The sequence below is a fragment of the Carettochelys insculpta genome, chromosome 8 (assembly GCF_033958435.1).
Source record: "Carettochelys insculpta isolate YL-2023 chromosome 8, ASM3395843v1, whole genome shotgun sequence".
In the NCBI taxonomy this organism is placed as follows: Eukaryota; Metazoa; Chordata; order Testudines; family Carettochelyidae; genus Carettochelys; species Carettochelys insculpta.
Window position 1 is genome coordinate 44,048,344 of NC_134144.1, and position 19,609 is coordinate 44,067,952.

General features: G+C 41.7%; 1 protein-coding gene across 4 annotated transcripts in view; it reads left to right on the forward strand.

Annotated features, from left to right (window-relative positions):
* Positions 1-715: 715 nt before the first annotated feature.
* The window catches only part of WDSUB1 (WD repeat, sterile alpha motif and U-box domain containing 1), a 59,343-nt gene continuing 40,449 nt past the window's right edge, over positions 716-19,609 (forward strand). The window contains exons 1-3 of one of the 4 annotated variants that reach the window (XM_075000831.1): positions 716-994; positions 5,190-5,611; positions 9,960-10,144. In XM_075000831.1, the coding sequence (XP_074856932.1) occupies positions 5,214-5,611; positions 9,960-10,144 (583 nt within the window). In that variant the 5' untranslated portion in view covers positions 716-994; positions 5,190-5,213. Of the gene's footprint in view, positions 995-1,045; positions 1,102-1,167; positions 1,671-5,189; positions 5,612-9,959; positions 10,145-19,609 lie in introns of those variants that run through there. The other 3 variants (XM_075000832.1, XM_075000830.1, XM_075000833.1) reach the window with 3 other exon arrangements.

Genomic DNA, 19,609 nt, shown 5'->3' on the forward strand with positions numbered 1-19,609 from the left:
CCCTTTTTCTCTCCAGTCTACTGTTAGTTTTTATGCTGCCTTTTTCCTTACCTATATTCCCTCTCTCTCTCTCTCTCTCTCTCTCTCTCTCTAGACAATGTCTTAAGAGCTAACTGCTGTACTTGGCTTATGGCTACCACTCCATAACAAGAGGTGGAAAACATACCCAAGTTACTTGAGTAAAAGTGCAGCTGCTTGGAGAGGGGGTTACTTAGGTACAAGTTAGGGGGGTGTCTCTGGAAAATTGCTTGAGTGTAAGTGTACTTGCATGAACGTTACATCCAAATTGTACTCAAGTATCCAGCAGTGAAAGTAGATAATTTTTTACTCAAGAAGCCTTTGGGATGCTTTTTCCATCTCTGCATAAAAACAGAACAAAACCAACGGTATCCAGCTTGTGTCAGTTGCTGCACGTGTAGTCTGCTGAGAAACAGATATGGAAGAGCCAGAACTTTCAGCGAACACGAGTTGGGTGTTAAGTTGGGCACAGTAGTACTATTTAATTCAGTTTTATGAGCCCCCGTGTAGTTGTAGCACCTTTCTGATGAGCTTTGTAAGTTATTCGTTAAATACATTGAGCATTTAGGAATGAATAGATCTAATTCAAATAAAAAAGCCGTTTTCCTCTGTACACAAATAATTTATTTTATCCTCCCAGAGGTGAGGGAGGGGCTAGAGCACAGCCGGGGGAGGGGGCGGGAGGCACAAGGGCCTCTGGCTCACCAGCAGGAGCTCGGCTAGTGACCGCCATTGCTTCGCCCCCGGGGCCCATTGCTCGGCTACAGCCCGGCCTAGGCCTGCAGGGACCAGCCGCTCTACCCTGAAATACGCCCCCGGGGCGAGAGGGCACCGGACGCAACCGCCTCGCGCCGCTACCACTACCGCCAGGAATGGGTCGGGCACTGCGGAATCAACCCACGTGGGCAGCGCGGGGCTGAGGCTTTAGCTCAGGCTCTGCCCCGTGCACGCTTGCTGCCGGGTCACGTGGGCGCAGGTGAGTCGGGAAGAATTCTCTCGCCCCTGCACCTGAAAGGGCGGTGCCGTGCCACGTGACCTCCCCGGCCAGCGCTGCGGGGCTTGGACGTCGCGCGGCTGAGGCAGGTGGGGGAGGGGTACCAGCGTTCCCCTCGGTCCCGGCCGGGCGTGGAGGCGGGGGTCTCTCGAGCAGTCGGCGGTAGGGGCGGGGCTTGGGGTGTCACGCGCGGCCTCTGCAGAGCCCGCCTGGGGTGTTCTTCGTGCTAGGCCCTGCGGCGGCTGTTGTCCCGGAACAGGCCCTGCTCCCCTCCCTGAGTACTGCGGGTCAGGACGGAGCTTCCCGCAGGTGGGCCCCGCTCGGCACGGGGAGCGGCGGTGCTGGCTGCCTGCCTGCCTGGGAAGCTGAGCGGCCCCGGCACCAGCTGGTGGGGGCTGCCCTGAGGAAGGGCGCGGGACTTAGTTGATCGCTGTGTGCTGGTGTCTGTCTCGCCCCGCGACGGGACCCGGGATACCACTGCGGAGAGACTTTGTGTCTGCCCCAAAAATACAAACCCGACGCAAAGCGCTTTGAACGTTGGGCTCTGTCGGAGCGAGCCCGTCCCTCGCCTGTGCCAAGTTCGCCCGCCTGCACTAGTCGCACTGTTGGCATTCCCACGTCAGCCCTAGTGTGTCTTCGGCTCGTCTGGTACTCTCTGGTGAGTTAGCCACTGTTGAGATCGGGGTGGGGTCAGGGGCCCACAGAAAAATCAATCAGTGGCCTGACAAGTAAGAAGAAAACCAAAAACCCTCACTGACGTGGCCCTCAATTGAGAAACGGGAGGAAAAAAAAAAGATACTCCCCTTTTTCCCTTTCCACACCAGTCCCTAGCTCGGAGGAGGGGCCAGAAATGAGGGGTTGAGTGTGGGGGCTGTGGGTCTGGGCGGGTGGTAGGTGCAGCAGTGAGAAGTAAGAGGGAGCTGGAGATTTGGATGTGAGCAGGGTGCAGGAGCTGGATGGGAGTGGGGTTCAGGAATAGTCTGGGGGAACAGTGTGAGCAAAAAAGGTTACTTATTTGGCTAAGCTCACCAGTGTATCCCAGGGCTCACAGACAGTGCTTCCTGCCACTCTGATTGGCTTACAATTCTAGCCAATCAGAGTGGCTGGGAAAAAACCTCCAAGCAACACCCACCCAGGTGGTACAGGGAGCAGCAGTGATGGTACATAAAGTCACTTCTTTCCCTGCCCTCCTCCCTCACTCTCCCACCAGGCAGAGCCTCTGGGCCAGATCTGACCCCAGCTTGCGTGACTCTAGCCCATGAGTCTCAGGGCTTCACCCCCTACCTTGCAGCAGTCTACTGCCTTCCCATGGGTGGTAGATTCTCCATCTCTGGTTTAGATTTTGTAGTCTAATGCTTTCTAGGTTCAAGGTTCTGAATTCAGGATTTCTGAGAGTATTTGAGATTTTCAAACATCATTTCAATGACAAATGGCCAAATCAATTGTTACTCCTAAGTTCATTTGAGCTGGTTAAACTAGAACAAAAAGGCAACATGCACAGCACAAGAAGTCTAAGAGAGTAATAAACTAAAAGCTGTTTTGCCTCCCACATCCTCAGGAGCTGTGATGTCTGGTAATGTTTGATAGGGTTCTTACCGTCACTGGACTCTGCTCAACTCAGATTGGTTCTTTTGGGTTATAGCTCTAAATATAACATTGTCCAAGCAGAGTGGTGTATTTTATTGGGGAGATGGATGTGCACTGATGCAAAAACCTGGATGTTGCTACTATAGTTCAATGAGTGACAATTTTATAAATGCTTTTTGACTTGTAGGATATAATTTATTACTGGAATAATATGTTTTTCTTCAAGCTAAGAATCATAGAGGTTTCCAATAAGTGGTTTGCTTCCTTGTTATATTCACTGAACATTTAAAACTTATGCTTTAGAATAGTAAAAAAGGTGTCGTCATGGAGAAACCAGATAGTATATGTTGTTCTATTTTCTAAAAGACTTTTTTTACCCACTAAGGTGAAGCTGATGTAGGGTAGAAAACACTTCAATATGATACTGATAACAGTTGCAATATTGGTTCTGATCCTGCATACGTTGACTGACCAACTACCCTGGATGTCTGTGGCAGTTGAGGTAGCTCAGCAACTCTCATGATTGACAGTCCATGGTGGATGAAGGGTGGACATAAGCTGTGAATTTATAACCACTATACTTCATATTACTCCCTTGTTGTTTAATTCAAATAGTATTACAAAAAATCTGGATAAACTAGGCGTGACTCTCTCTTTCATTTACTCTGCTGTAACATCAGTGAGTGAGACTGGAAACAGTATAGCTACAAAATTAATCAGTATTACCATCACCAAGATTTTCAGAAAATCAGGCTCATTCAAGGCTATCGAGTTGGGCACAGAAAAACAGGTGCTAAAAATCACTGGTTGCTTTTGAAAAAGTTAGCCATAATGTGATTTTTTTTCAACAAATTAAGAAATCTTAAACATTAAAAGTCTACTACGTATATTATTTTTATTGAAAACACCAGTGCTTCCTTAGTAACCTTCTTTCCTTTTAAGTTACTTTGATTTACTAGAGGTAGAAGCTGATTTACTCTGTTTATATATTGCCTAGCACCGTGGTGGAGACCCTTTTTTGGGTCAGGGGCCACAGAAGTGCAAAAAAAAACCAAAAACCCCTCACTGACGTGATCCCTGACTGTGGGAAATGGGGTCTGGCCAAGAGGAGAGGGTGCAGGAGCCAGCTGTTGGTGAGGGATCTGGGCAGGAGAGGTGTGAGTCTGGCCGGAGGAATTACAGGAGTGTTTTGGCGGCTCATAGTCTGGGCAACAAGGGTTAAGCTTGCCTTTGCAGCACCTCCGGACACACAGGGCTGTGTGCCCTCTCCTCCCTGCTCCCAGGCACTGCCCTCAGCTGCTCTGGGTAAGCTGCCTGGACTACTACTGCTGTTGCTCCCCCCTTTTTTCACCACTGGGGAAAACAGCAGCAACTGGGAGCAGAGCCCAAAGCCACTTCCTGCAGAGTCTGCAGTCTGCATCCGGACCCCAGCTTGCCTGATCCATCCTGCAAGGCTCTGGGCTCCAAGCCCTACACACCAGCATTGGCCGGATTCTGTGGAGGGGAGCCCTAAGCCTGGGGATCTGTATCCAGACAAACCATGGGCTGGATCTGGATTGCGGGCCAGGGTTCCCCACTCTTGGTCTAGCACTTGAGGTCCTGTTCCTAACTGGGGCCTCTTGGCATTATAGTATGCAATTAAGGAAAAATAACCTACAAAAGTTAACAAAATACAGCCTGCAGAAATTCTACTCTCTTTCAGGCACATAAGTAAGGAAAGTACAAGTGATAAATTTATACAGAATAAACTATTATGGTAAAAGATGTTAGGTCAGATTTTGTTCTGTTTTATATAAAATTTAACCTTAGTGGAAGATTAGTTTGACTGGTACAACAAAGAGTCATATTTCGTGGTAGAGATCTATGGAATGAATGAAAGTGGTGTGGAATTGGACAAAGTTCTAAACTGGAGAAAATAATGTAATATCAGAGTTGATACAATTTGGTCTACCCTAGTGTGATGGAAAATAAATTTAAATCCACTACTTTAATTAAAAATAGCATGGGAAAATGAATGGACCCACTCTAGAAGTGATTTTATTTAGGGTTTTTTTTATTTTAAACTTGGATCTCAATCCCATAAAGTAAAAAGTAGTCTTCTCAATATGGCATATATGTTGCAAACCATTAGATCGATCAAATCACTTTACAATGCCCATTTTGCCTGCTAAAACAATTTCTTGCAGATTTAGCCCCAGTGAGGAGATGAATGTCAGCAAAGTAGATTATGAATCCATTCTGTGCATTAATTATTTTCAGACACATTTTGGAGAAGTCAAACTAATTTCCTTTTCTTAAAAAAAGACTCTGTAAGCTTAGCTACTCTTTTTATTTCAAAATGTTGTTTTTACTGAAAAGTTTAAATTTTCACAATGTAATTAACTTATAAAGACCGGATCATGTTCAAATCGAAGTCAGTGGATAGCTCCCATTTGATTTTAATGGAGGCGAAAATGAACTTTTTCTTGAAACAGACATTTATTTATGTATTGGTTAAGTAGAGAGTTGAATGGAAACAATGTGTTATTTTCAAAGTAGGAGAAGGAAAATAAATGTATTGCCTGTTAATTTTTTTTTTTTTTAATTTCAGGTAATTTGGTTTAAAGCAGATAAAATGGTGAAGCTAATTCACACATTAGCTGATCACGGTGATGATGTGAATTACTGTGCCTTCTCGTCTTCTTGCTTGGCTACTTGTTCCCTGGACAAAACAATCCGCCTCTATTCTTTAAACAACTTTACTGAACTTCCCTACTCACCGTTAAAAGGACACACTTACGCTGTCCACTGCTGCTGTTTCTCTCCATCTGGACGCGTTTTAGCTTCATGTTCAACAGACGGTACCACAATGCTTTGGGATACTTATAATGGTCAGAAGCTGGCAGTGCTGAAGCAGCCCAATGGCAGCCCTGTAAGAGTCTGCCGATTTTCCCCTGACTCCACTTACCTAGTTTCTGGTGCAGCTGATGGTAGCATCGTTCTTTGGAATGTGCAGTCATTGAAATTGTACAGGTAAATGCCAAGTATTTCTGATACTAATTAAGAAGATATTTTGGAAATATAAAATTCTTCTGGCTTGATCACTAAAGGTATGGAGTCCTACTGATGTCACTGAGAGCTGTAGTTGTTAGCAACTCTCAGGATCAAGGCGTTAGGTCTTCTTTACATGGGCAAAAATATAATTCACCAGTATTGCTACTCTATTGGTAGTATAGCAACAATGGGAATTGTACTGTGGATAGTGTATTTTTGTTACCATGTAGTCTAATACAGAAAAGAGGAAATTGGGCTCACAGAGATATGGAAGAAGGGGGACTAACGTAGCTAAAATATCAACATTTCAAATGCAACAGCTGTGTTTTGTTTATATGAACAATTAGAGCATCTTGGATATTGGGTTTTTTCAGTTATTGCATAATCATATTCCTCTGGTGGAATTAATTTATGGCAACTGGGAATAAAGGACACCAAACTCTGTCAGATTTGATTAACAAGGTAGTCAACATTTTAAATTTATTTAAAAATTTCTCTAGATTCTACTTTACTGTATTGTCATAGGTTAGTATTTTACTTCTACACGTTTCATCTTTTTGTTTGCCAGATTAGCATATGATTTAGGAAATGTATGCTTGTGCATCATCTCTTGTGTACTGTTCTGCATAATTCAGATTAAAATTTAGTTATAAACATACATACTATAATGGAATGCTGTATGGTGGTATAGCTTATTACACTAATGAAGCAGAAAATGGTATTTGAAAGAAATATATTTAAAATATCCGGTTCATCTCCTCTTTCCTTCCCTCTGGCTTTTGCTTTCACAGTAGTCTTCCAATTTATTTATTTACTGATGTTGATATTTTTTTTTAAATCTGCGGTTGAAGAGGAGTTGTTCTTTTCAGAGGAAAAACCCTGATTTTTAGTTCTCAAAGGATTACTGTCCCTCCCAATAACAGCTTGTAGAAGGTATTAGTTAATTGAATTTGATTGAATGGTATGAATAGCAGGCCTGTTCCTCATTTATTTGCACATCTAAAATTTTCACTGAAGCTAGAAAGGAATGTGGGGATTGACTTTAGCCTAGTGTTCAATAGCAGATATTTACAAAAATAAGCTTAGATTATTATCTTTGTTTATTATACTGTTTACAGTGAAATGTATATCTTTAAAATATTTTGAGGCTTTATCCAGTTTGTCCATATATATATTGATAATTTCATCCTGAATTCTGTAGCCTTTACTTCAAGAATATATTCTTTGACTTAAGGATTGCAAGTTTTGACCTTAGAAATTCAGTAAGGTAGCTCTTCCCATTTTAGCATTTAAAATCCCTAACGATCTGGCAAATTTCTAAGAACGTTTTGTAAGAAGAAGGATATTTGGAGAACATTTGATTAACATGCTTCTGCTTCTGGACAGCAAGATGAGTGAATAGCAGCTTACGTAGGCACAATCTGTCTTTTACCTTTTGTAGAAGTATTACTTTATGAGGTGGTGAACTTCCTGTTGTCTTTGTCATAGTGACTTAAGGTGAATTGGAAAACTTCATAAAACTGAGTATTTTTTCAAACATCTCAAATCCTTTAAATATAAGGGTTGACATGAAGTTGGCTTTAGCCATTTTTTCTCTCTCTATGCTGCAGACAGAAGGCTTGAATAAAAGAGAGAGAGTGTCTTTATGTGGCTGTGGCTGTAACTTAGAAAAATCAGGAATATCAAATGTGTGTTCACTGTGAGGACGAGAGAGAGCTCTCAAATCATTTTTAGTGAGTTTTGAATTAAAATTTTGGTGGTATAAAAATTTAGTTTATTCAGAAGTTAAGTGGATGTTAACAAGGGTTTAAATCTTTATCAGTAAAAATCTTTTCACCTCAATTATTTTCATTCTCATAGCATGTCAGTCAGTCAGTCAGCATTTTGCTTTCTCCTGTCATCAGTGTCTTCGAGGTTGAATTTATGATGTAAAAAGTACAGGAAGTACAACTTCCCTCTCATCCAAAATGTTCTCGTTCGGTAACATCCATAATCTGGCATGATTTTAGTTAGCTGGACAAGTACTTACTATGGGTGTAGCCAGGTTTCCTATGGTCCCTTAGTTTGTTTACAGCCACCAGTCCTGGTTCTCAGTGTTCTGTGCTGTTATTTAGCTGTATATTACCCTTAAATATCTTGTAAGAGCACAGTAAGCAGTGGAGATGTTGGTAATATGAAAGACAATCTTGACCTCCCATGGTTGGGCAAATTCTCTCATTCAGCCCTAGTCAGGTCCTGAGGGTTCTAGATAAGAGAGATTCAACCTGTAATCAGAACAATTTAAGGTTAAAAAGAAAATGCCTTTATAGACTGCTTTCACCAGTCATAAAGAAGCAGATTGAACCTGAAAGCCTAGAGGGCCAACTGCTTGTTTGACTTTTATTGCAACTACTTTGTGTGTGCAGTTGCATTCTAAAATTGGATTTTGGAATGCGAATGCACAGTTGGGTGCACAAAAACGAACACTGATCTCAGACATTTATAAAAATGGGTTCTAATTTATACTGTTAAAAATTACAAAGAAATAGAGGTCAGAGAAAAAATAGTTGAAAATAATTTGGTTTTTCAGTTTTATGGTCCTTTGTCTCTCCTGCAGCACTTTGTGATATTACTGTTGTTTAAAGCGGAGTAGAGAAAAGAATGCTGTTCCAACACAGCTTTAGGTATTTTGTCATTAACTGCTCCAAGGGAAACAGAAAAATCTTAATCAAGTCTTTGTGTATGGATTACATTTTAGTTTGTCTTTAGTACGCTTATCTTCACAAAGTTGCAAATATTCTTAGAGTGCAAAATGTTTTTAATTATAATTTTATTATTCAGCCTCCATATCTAGAAGCCTAAATGCAGTTTTCTTAAGCCTTTTGATAGCCTTAATTATCAATTGTTTTGCTTTATGTTTGTTACCACATTTTGAATGTATGTGTGAGTGATTTGTATTCATTGTGATGGCTACTTTATTGTCCCTCACAAAAAAGGTCAGTGAGTGACATAAGCATTTGCAAAGAAACATTTCACTAGATCTTTTCTTGGGGTAAAGAAGGGTGTCTCAGTTTGAGGTGGCATTGAGGAAAGTGAAGGACTGCTGTAGAGAGGTGGGGGGAAAGTATATTTCTTAGTTAATTAAAAATCAATCATAATGCTGTGGTTAAGAGAATAATATGAAAAAGTGCTCCTTCCAGGTAATAAAGCTCTTACATATGTGTTTAGAGAGGGACACTCCAATTAATTCATTATTTTGTAAAACCACAAGAGACCCCTAACTTGGCATGTCTGAAAATAAAACTGCTGTCCACAAAAGAAAACCACCATCTGTCTAACAGTACAATAATCCGTAGTGCATAGATGGATAAAGTGAATTTTGTCTCCCAGGATAGAATTGTTGCTCCTGATCCAGCATTTTCCCATTTGAAACCTGATCTAAAAAACACGAAAGCCCGTGGGAGACTTGACATTGATTTCATTGAACTTTTGATCAGGCAGACCTTCAGAGACTCCACTAATTAAATGTGAGCAAGTAGCTGGGCATTTAAGAAAAAAGTAGGCATGACAAATCTTCATATCCGCTATAAATTTCTGTTATGATAGTGAGTTTTTTTAAGTGAGTTGTACAAATTCGTTGCTGGCTAAAACTTGGCATACAAAGCCTCATAAAATTAAAAAAATCCTTCTGAATGACTTTGTTTTAAAAAGGTTTATAAAACAGAAATCAGTTCTTTCAGACGACATTTAATTCTTGGATTTCTGTTGTTCAGAAATAGTCCTGTCTCCTAAATTGGAAAATATTAGCCTCTTAGACATATAATATGGATCTGTGCTTCAAGGTGTTTCTGTGTGTTTTGTTTTGGTTTGGTTTGGTTTTTTTTTTATGTGGCTCTTTTTTTGAGGGGGTGGGGAGTAAAGATTGAGACTTACCTAGTCCATAAAATGTGAATTTGTTTATGTATATTTAACACTCTGTTGTAATGGCTGCATATTCATCTTTGACTTAGATAATAGTCAGAGTTGTAATTTGCTCAGTATCCTACTCTTAGAAAAATTCAATCCATGAAGGTGGACTTGAGCTCAGGGTTCATTTTATTACTGAATCAGAATATTGCCTTATGGTAATATCTGGCATTCTTCTTTTGTGATCAAAGAGCAAATCCCTGTGCTTATTTCACATCTGTTTGTGCAGTTTGTCATCGTCTACCCCTTAGGTTTTTTTTAAGCTTCATATTTAAGAATAGTTCAGTTTTTAACTATTTTTCTATATCATATTGCAGGTAGAGATCAAAATTTTGGAATATTACATTCCCTAAACTCAGTCCTTTATTCTCTTGCTTTTCAGATCTGGGAGTGTTAAGGATGGTTCCTTGGTGGCCTGTGCATTTTCTCCTAATGGAAATCTCTTTGTCACGGGATCATCATGTGGAGATTTAACCATTTGGGATGATAAAATGAGGTGTTTGTATAATGAAAAAGCACACGATCTTGGTGTCACCTGTTGTGATTTTTCTTCACGGGCAGTTTCTGGTTGGTTACTTTAATATTTTAAATAATTCCTTTTTCATATAGATTTTGTTTCCTCCAGCTCTTGCTTTTATTCATACCTTTTTTCAAATAATCAGTGCTCAGGTATGAATAGCAAGTAAGTGTTCTTGATGTATCAGACTACAGTGCCCCTCATTTGTCCTTGTGCTGTAGCTGCTGATGAAGAAATGTTTTAGGAGTCTGAGTGATTGTAAGTTTGTAGCTTGTGTAAGCCCCTTATTGTACACACTGGGGGTACTTTGAATTCCTCTGTTTCTTGCACCCCTGCACGTGTTGCTTGTGTGTCAAATTTGCATCTCCCTTTTTTAATGAATATCCTGCAACTGACCCCAGATTCTCTCCTGTGTTCCCTTTTCGGCCTCCGATAGCAGGGTTCCACATTCTCACCTTCCATACCAGTGACTCTGTGTACCAGTGTTCTTGCCAATCCTATGTGTCTTCTATTCCGTCCATGGCAGGGGCTCTGTCTGCCTTCCTTGCTCTGCAGGCCAGGGATACCTCTTCATACTAAATACCCACAATCTGTCCCCAATCAGAGGTTCTTTGTGCTTCATTTTCTCATCCTTCTGCCTTCCCCTGCCTCATGGTAGGTGCTCTGTGGATCCCCCTCCTCTCATGCCAGGTTCCCTTATGGCCCTCCTCAACAGCAGGGGGCTTGTGTTACTCCATTTCCCTCCCCACCTGCCAACTTCAACAGCAGTCTCCCCTCTCCCATGACAGGATTCTCTTTGAATCCTAATTACTTACTTTCCACAAGGCCAAAGCCTTTGCTTTCTACTCTCCCATTGCACCCTCTGCCAAAGACTGTATGCCCCATAACTCTTAGCATGCATGCATAGGGACATATGCATTTTCCTTTTCCTATGGCTCCTTGTGCATCCTCTCAGGTCCTCTCCACTATTTGTGCGGAAGTGAATTCATTCACAGGGTAACATGTTAAACTCTACTGATCTTTCTGTTAAATTCTTTTAATCTCAGATACCATTTATCAGGATTTTCCAGATCTGAAGAAGTGGGTCTGTCCCTCGAAAGCTCGTCACCTAATAATTTTGTTAGTCTTTAAAGTGCTACAGGGTGAGGGAGGATGAGCAGAGATAAGATGGCTATTGTTATATTGGAAGCAGTGCTCCCTCTAATTTTTTCCAATCCCTTTGTAGAATAAATGCATGTGTGGGTGTGCACTACTAGTAAAAACACATGCTGCCAGCTGTGGGCGGTGTGGGCATTCTGCTAATCAGCTGGGCGGCATATAAATCTCTCCTTGGGGCTGCTCAAAGGCTCAGCTTACAGGGAACACTGGTTGGCAGGTATTAATGGGGGCCATAAACAAGTTGTGTGATCTGTTGACAGGTGCTCCTCAGTTTAGCCTCTCCTTCTGGAGCTCTTCTGCCTGCATCCTAAGAGATTCTGCCAATAAACGCCTCTCGTGAAGGATTGCTTTTACTCTGCCATTGGTTGGCAAAACCATGAACTGCTGGAGAAGTATCTGGAAATGTCTGCCTGCAGGTTCATCGCAGAACTGGAATAAGTCATTCTCAGGCCACAGATAAAATTCAGTGTGGGGTCCACTCATGCCTGATTCCCTACTGGAAGTGACAGTGTTGCTCGTCTCCTTTTAAAGAGTGGCAGAGATGGCACCAGGAAGGATCTGCCTCAGTGGTGCTTATTCCACCAGCCAGGATGCCCCCTTTGGGTTGGTGAATAGAGTGAGACAACCAGTCACACATACCTTTCTTTGTTGGGGTATTAGTAGCATAGTAAGTCTTATAGTTAACACCTACTGGAGTAATTGAAACCATTCAATCTTCTTAGTGCTATTGTGTCAGGCTATCTACACGTTTAGGCTGACACCATTCTATCTATTATTCAAGGGGGCTAGAAACTCTTTTCGGGGTAGCGGAAAAAAATCTGAGTTTCTGACATAATTGCAGGAGTTGTTGCCTTAGGCATGAGCCTACACTGCCTGTGATTTTGTTCAGCCCTGTGAAAAATAACACTACACTGATTTTCGTTCAGTTCACAGTTGAAAAGTTATCTTTGAAATATCAGTAGGTAGAAATTTATCTTTTAAATGAAAATCTAAATTCTGATATCTTAGGCTCCTATACTTGGCAGGGGAAGCTTTGTGTTTGCCTTAAGCAGGTAGAATTTTCATATCCTACATTGTCAGGATTAATTGCAGTATTTATATAGGATGACTATGAAGCGATGGTTTGTGTAGTTGTGTAAGCATTGGACCTTGTACAGCCCAGGTACCAGTACCTGGTACCAGGTACCGGTACCAGGTACCTAACCAGCAGAAATGCACAAATAATAATAAGGGAAAGTCCAGAAGTCCAGAAGAATGAAGAAGGTGTGAGACTCTGAAGTTAAAAAGTATCTAGCAGGTGGAAAGGCTGACACAGATGACTTGACATTTTTGTCAAGGGATGTTAACTTATTTAAAAAGACCTAGAAGATCACACATATAACTTAATTTTTATGGGCAGCCATAGCATCAAGCAAGACCCTTAGTTTCTGGCAATAGTTTATTAGCATGTAAACTGCCTTAATAATGTTGTCATTTTTGTTGGAGCTCTTTATGTTTATGAAGCCAAGGTCCTTTTATTTTATTTTTTACCGTCTTTCAGTGTAGGGGTGAATAAAGTTCTGTTTTCAAAGTTCACAAACATGCCCGGCTTTGCTAAAGTGTATTAAATGGAATTTTTAAAAATTCCAGAAAATCTAATTGTACAGTAAACCTGTTTCGTACTGCCAAATAGCATTGGTTAATTTTAAGATAGTATATTACAAAAATATTTAAATATCACTTGCTGCAGGAGACTGAGACAGGAAAATGTTGAGAGAGCTGAAAGTGATCATGTGATTCTGAATGAACGTTTAGGGATTGATAATACCAAATCAGTCAAGTAGGTGTCCACTGAAAGGTACACAGTAATAAGACAAATAATTTCCAAGTTGTCAAGGACAGCACTGAATTTTGCTCCCAAGACAAAGGAAGAGGCTTGATATTTAAATAATCTCTCTAAGCAACGTAGAGACTCAGTTGAAGAAATTCAGTTGTGAATTAACAATTACACCCTAGCTCCTAGGCTTTCCTTTCCTGTAAAGCGGATCTTGGTTTTACAATGAAAATATTACGAAAAATGTAATATGCATCTGACGATGCATGTAAGATGCAGGTGACAACGTGTTTCTTTGCCCAATTATCTGTTAGTCTATAAAGTGCCTCAGGACTTCTCGTTGTTTTAGCTGATACATACTGACATGTCTGCCTCCAATACAAAAAAGAGATTATTTTGTAGATTTAAAAATTGTGCCAACAGTAATACTAATTCTGCCTTCTAAGGGAGAAATGGGCAAGAAATTGTGCATTTCCATGCACGGTATTACATGTTTTTTGGCTGGTCCCGGTCGTGTAGCTTAAACTGATAGTAATTTTGTTTAAATAAAATGGTATGGGAGCTTATATTTTTTTTCTGGGTTTTATTACTAACAGTTGAAACTTTGAGTATTACTAGCTGCCTTTAAAAGATTGCAAAACTCATAAAAGTAGTGCTTACTAGTATCATGAAAAGAACATATTTAAAACTGAGTTTCTTCACCTTTTTAGTTCAGAGCACTAACTGTGAAACTAAAGTTTCTCATTATTCTGTTAGGCTATTAATAAGACAGTTCTTTAGTTTTCTTTAAATTTGAGGTGAGTTATGGGTAATTAAAATTTTAACACTTTTTAATTGCTCTGGGAAAAATAAGATTTGATTTGATAAATTCCACTTTTTAGTAGTATTTAAATCATTAACTGTGCAAAGGTGAGGTGGTTTTTCCCAACACCCAAGTTGGTGTATAAAATATATGGTTTCATAGTTTACTTTGTTGTTTTTGTTTAGGGTTCATACATTTCAGTACTTTGCTTTTCTCCTCTAGATTTTTTTTGTTTGTTTCTGTTTTTGGTGATACAGATTTCATTTTGATTTTTCTGAGTCTATTTCTGTGACATACATGTTATCATTATAGAATAGTAACAAACAGGAAGCTGTGCTAGTCTATACACTATCAAAACAAAAAGCAGTCAAGTAGCACTTTAAAGACTAGCAAAATGGTTTATTAATTGAGCTTTCGTGGGACAGACCCACTTCTTCAGGCCATAGCCAGACCAGACCAGACTCAATATTTAAGGCACAGAGAACCAAAAACAGTAAGCAAGGAGGACAAATCAGAAAAAGATAATCAAGGTGAGCAAATCAGAGAGTGGAGGGGTAGGTCAAGAATTAGACTGAGCCAAGTATGCAGACAGGCCCCTATAGTGACTCAGAAAGTGAGTGAGTCACTATAGGGGCCTGTCTGCATACTTGGCTCAGTCTAATTCTTGACCTACCCCTCCACTCTCTGATTTGCTCACCTTGATTATCTTTTTCTGATTTGTCCTCCTTGCTTACTGTTTTTGGTTCTCTGTGCCTTAAATATTGAGTCTGGTCTGGTCTGGCTATGGTCTGAAGAAGTGGGTCTGTCCCACGAAAGCTCACCTAATAAACCATTTTGCTAGTCTTTAAAGTGCTACTTGACTGCTTTTTGTTTTGTTATCATTATAGTTTGTCTTTTCATTCTGACAATGATAGGCTGTAGATGATTTTCGTCTTGTTGGGGAAACCTAACATACATTCTTTTGTTTCCATCCTGCCAAGTACATCAAATCATTTCACTTCCCTGTGGTTGTTTACTAATTGGCTTCTTAGAATTGGATCCACTTTATAAATAGCTCTTGCTTCTCGTCATGGTAAGGATTGTGGTGTTAACCTGCAGTTGCAGAATACTTTACGCTTTTATTTCTATTTAAAGTCAAGCAGCCTAGCTTTAAAATCTCAATAGAGAAAATGACAATACTGAGAATGAATCCCAAAAACTAGTAGAAAAACTTGCTGAAAAGAGAGTTAGCAATGTTGTTGTTTTTTAAAATAAGAAGCATGGATAACTTGTTCTATAGATTCTAATTTTAAATGCTTTTTGTTACTTTTATTCTCCATCAATAAATTTTATTTCCCTGGGGAAACTACTTTTTTCATATTCCAGGGAATTGAAAGGCACTTAACAAACAAAACTTAATATCACCTTTAAAAGGCCATTACTTCATATAAAATTGTGGAACACACGTTCAACTGAAGTCAGTTTGCTATGGCCTTATCTTTGCTAGTACTATGTCAAGTGGATATTAAAGTGAGAGAGGCAGCGTGTATTAGTGATATCACTGTAAACTAAATAAAACCACTTCTGTGTTGGCAGTGAATACTTCATTTAGGAAAAGAGATTTTTTTCTGACATGTTAGCTAACATGAAGTAAAATTCTAGTGAAGACCAGGCTGTTTGTAGTATTAACACAAATTAACATTCTGAGATGAAGACTGTATTGGAGCCTAAAGTCCCTCAAGCTGCCTTTTGTTAACTTGGACTTAACTCATGTTAACGAGCACAAGCTAAACAGTACACCTTTTATACCTAGACTTCTGAAAGCATTGTATAAGGCCTTGTCTTATGACTGCTGTTGAGAGAAATGCAATGGGGAGCACTCCCTTCCTCACATCACCTATTGTATTTTGCATTATTATTTGGTTTCTGACATGGTATTTCCCTGCCTGGAATTTTTATATTAAGGGAGGGCAGGACACTGTCCATTAGGTAATGTTTTTAAAATAAGATTTTCTATCTTTCTGACCTCCTTGATAATTGCTACCACTATATGATTTGATCCTTCAAGTATGCTCTGGTTCCAATACAGTAAGGCTAGGTCTATGCTACAAAATAACTTTTAATTAATGCGACTTTTAAAATTTGACTTTATAAACTCAAAGGTAATTGTTTGCAAATGTTCTGAAAAGATGACCTACCGTTTCTCGTGTCAAATTACCACATCTCCATTGTCTTATCCAAGTTTGACTACTTGAGCAATGCATCGGGCGTACCTGTCCCCCCAGGACCTTAACCCTGTTGCATTCTGGGGGTTTTGAACCACTGGGTTGTGGGGGGGAAAGGAAATGGGGGAGAATTGCCACAGTTGCTTGTGGGTGTTTTGATATCACTATGCCAAAATGCAAAGCACTCTCCCAGAATTCAGAGCTCCTACAAAGTGCATAAAGACTGAATGAGAGATTGCGCCATTTTCTCCAACACAGCGCTAGTGCAAGTATGGATCCTCAAATGCTTTGTCATTGCACAGACCATCATGGCAAGTTCTTGGAAAGTCGTGCAGTTTTGCCTATGAAGTTACTGGGCTGAAATGATTGAGGATGATGATGTAGGTCTTGGAGAGGAATTTGTTCAACTGTGGGCCGAGAATTGCTGGCAGCCCTGAATGCAGTGCTTACAGTGGAGCGGCAGTTTTGGACTTGTGAAACCAATACACACTGGTGGGACCACAACGTTTTGGAGTCCTGGGACGACCAGCTGTGGGTGCAGAACTTTTGCATGCACAAGTCCACTTTTATGGAACCTTGTGATTTGCTGGTCCCCACTCTGAAGCGCGGCAGTACAAGAATGAGATTGGCTGGTAAAAGTTGACAGGCGAGTGGCAGTCACTCTATGGAAATTTGCAGTGCCCAACAGCTACTGATCAGTGGCAAATCAATTCAGGGTGGGCAGATCTACAGTGGGGGAGGGTAGGGGGCTGCAGGTGGCCAATGCAATCTGTTGGCATTTCCTGCGGAAGACAGTGACCCTGGGAGATGCATGGCCCATAGTGGATGGCTTTGCTGCAACGGGGGTTCCTAACAGCAGTGGGGCAATAGATGGAATACACATCCCCATCATGGCCCTGGACCACCTGGTCTGTGAGTATATAAACAGAAAGGGATACTTTTTGATGGTGTTGCAGGTGTTGGTAGATCACAAAGGTTGTTTCAGCAATATCAGTGTGGAATGGTGGGGGAAGGTTCACAACATACACATCTTCAGGAATTCTGGTCTCTACTGAGAGCTCCTAGATGGGACTTCTTTTCCAGATTGGACAATCAAGAAGGGATGTCAAGGGAGGTGGAATAACTTTTTGCAGTGAATCGTGGGGGTGGAGCAGCAGACTGTCCTTGCCCTTCCTCCTCGCATTTGGGGATTGCGACAAAAGGGAGTGGGCGACCTGGATTCTGGGGAGTCCGGGCAGCAGAGATTGGAGCCTACACTGAATGCTGCATAGGGAGTCCCTCTGCAGCTCCAGCATTGAGCGCATTTGGTTTGTCATACTCAGAGCTGTGCTGCATCCTCTCTCAGGTGTGCCGATTGCTCTGTCCTGAACTCCAGGACAGTCTGCTGCCACTGTGCTGTCTCCCTCTGGCTGGCAGGGGATGGTGTTTCAGCGGGCATCAGGTGCTGCAGGATAAAGTCCTGCTTGGACCTTTTGTGCTTTTTCGCCCTGTCTCCCATGCTGAGGATGCCTGCTTGGAAAGTGAACGTCAAAATTGAGGTACAGTTCACACAAAGCACTTACCCATGGAATGAATGGTCTGTGTCTTTACAATTCGTAAAAACTTTCTTTTTGCAAGGCCATTTTTGGCTTCTTAAGGATGACAAGGAATCAGACTCTGCATTGCAGAAGCCATCACTTGGCCAGACCATTAATTGCGGATGTGGTAAGCTATTGTCCACTTATCTAGGGGTGGGGGTAGGGGGCGCAAAGCAGGGGAAGCTGGCTGGTGTGCAGGAGCAGGGTCTGCAGATCCCAGCAGCTGCATGGCTGCGTGGCGACAGGGAAGTGTTCAGTTTCTAGCCACATGGGCATCCAGGTGTGGAGGGATCCCTGTAAAGTGCAAAGAAATGAGGGGAAAGTTTTCCAGCCATGTGGCAGGAGGAAGAATGCTTCTTGGCAGCTCCCAATCAAGCCAGCAGTGTGGTGGGAAGGGAGAAGGCCAGGAGCTCCTGCCAGCCACAAGCAGCGGGGAAGACAGCATGCCTGAAGCAGTGCAGTCCAGGAAAGTGTAAAAGAGCAGGGAGTATTGCAAAGGAATGCAATCCAAATTCCTGTGCTTCTGAAAGTTGCAATAGAAGACATCACCATCCTCAGAATAACAGGTAGCGAAAAAGAAGAGATGCTCATCCTGTATGAGCACAAGCCTGGAAAATTTGCCAAAAATACTCCGTGGGTGTCATGATACCAGATTCCCATCTGGCTGTCTGGCACGGCAAGGTGTGCTATTTTGGAAGCTGGAATAAGTCAGGCCGGCTCCAAAACCTCATGCAAAAAATACAAGAGTGCCTGGATGAGGCCTTCCCAGAGATCTCCAAAATGGATAAGCACTCCATCCCCAGAACTATTAACATAGTGTTCTGAGGGTCATAGATCCATAGAAAACCTATACCCAGCCACAACCCGCTTGTAGCATTAAGAAACAAATACTCACCAGAACAGCTGGACCCTGGTGTTTTGAGGATCGGAGTAGAGGGGACAAGCTCAAGGTTGAGAGTGAAGAGTTCTGGGCTTACTGGTTGCCCCTGTCATCCTCTCCATTGGTCTCTTCCTCCTGCCTTCCTCTGGGCTCAGCTTCTCTCATTTCACCCTGGACTCTGGAACAGGGCCTCCTGAAGAGTACTGATTAATATTGAGCAACGTAATTGGGTCTCTCCCCAGAACTGTGTCCAGCTGTTCATAATACCAGCACATCTTTGGAGATGACCCGGACTGCCCATTTACTTCCTGGACTATGTGAGAAACCTGCTAGAGTTCTTTCACCTTCACCCGGCATTGCTGAGCGTAATGGGTGTAACTTATGTTGATCATCCCATGTGAAATCTTTTCAGAAATGTCGGCATTTCACTTGGGCACTCTGTCTGCCCGCCACTGACTCCTTTCCCCAAACAGCAAGGAGATCCATTATCTCCTGATGGGTCCATACTGGAGCTCTCTTGCGACCCTGAGAACTCAGATCACAAACCAGAGTACTCGTGATGTCAAAAGATGGCTGCCAGTGCAATGTGATGGCTAAAAGAAATTCAGGCTTTAAATTTCCTAGGCTTGCTGGTGATGAATTCAGATTCATGAGCTTCTTGTTACTGACTTCCTGCACACTTGAAGAGTGGTGGAGATGGAAGCAGCCAGAGCAGACAATGGTGGAGCATTGTGGGATGTATACAAAAAGACATGGTGTTTCCACACGGGCCGTAATTCAAACTTTTAAATTCCAGCTTGACACTACATCGTCGCTTCTCAGGATGTTATAATATTGACCTTGCTGCTCCCTAAAATAGACCTAAGGGTATTTGTAGTGAAGACAGTGATGTTGTAAAATTGAGAACTGCCTTAAATTCAACTTTATCATGTAATGTAGACATAGTTTGAGACTTAAGCCCGTGGCTGGCTAGATTGGAGCCAGTGCACGCAACATTGCAGATTCGAGCCCTTGGATGCTAGTATGACACAGAAGAGAGAAAAACAATAATAGTTAATATAACAGTCTGATTCTTTCCTGC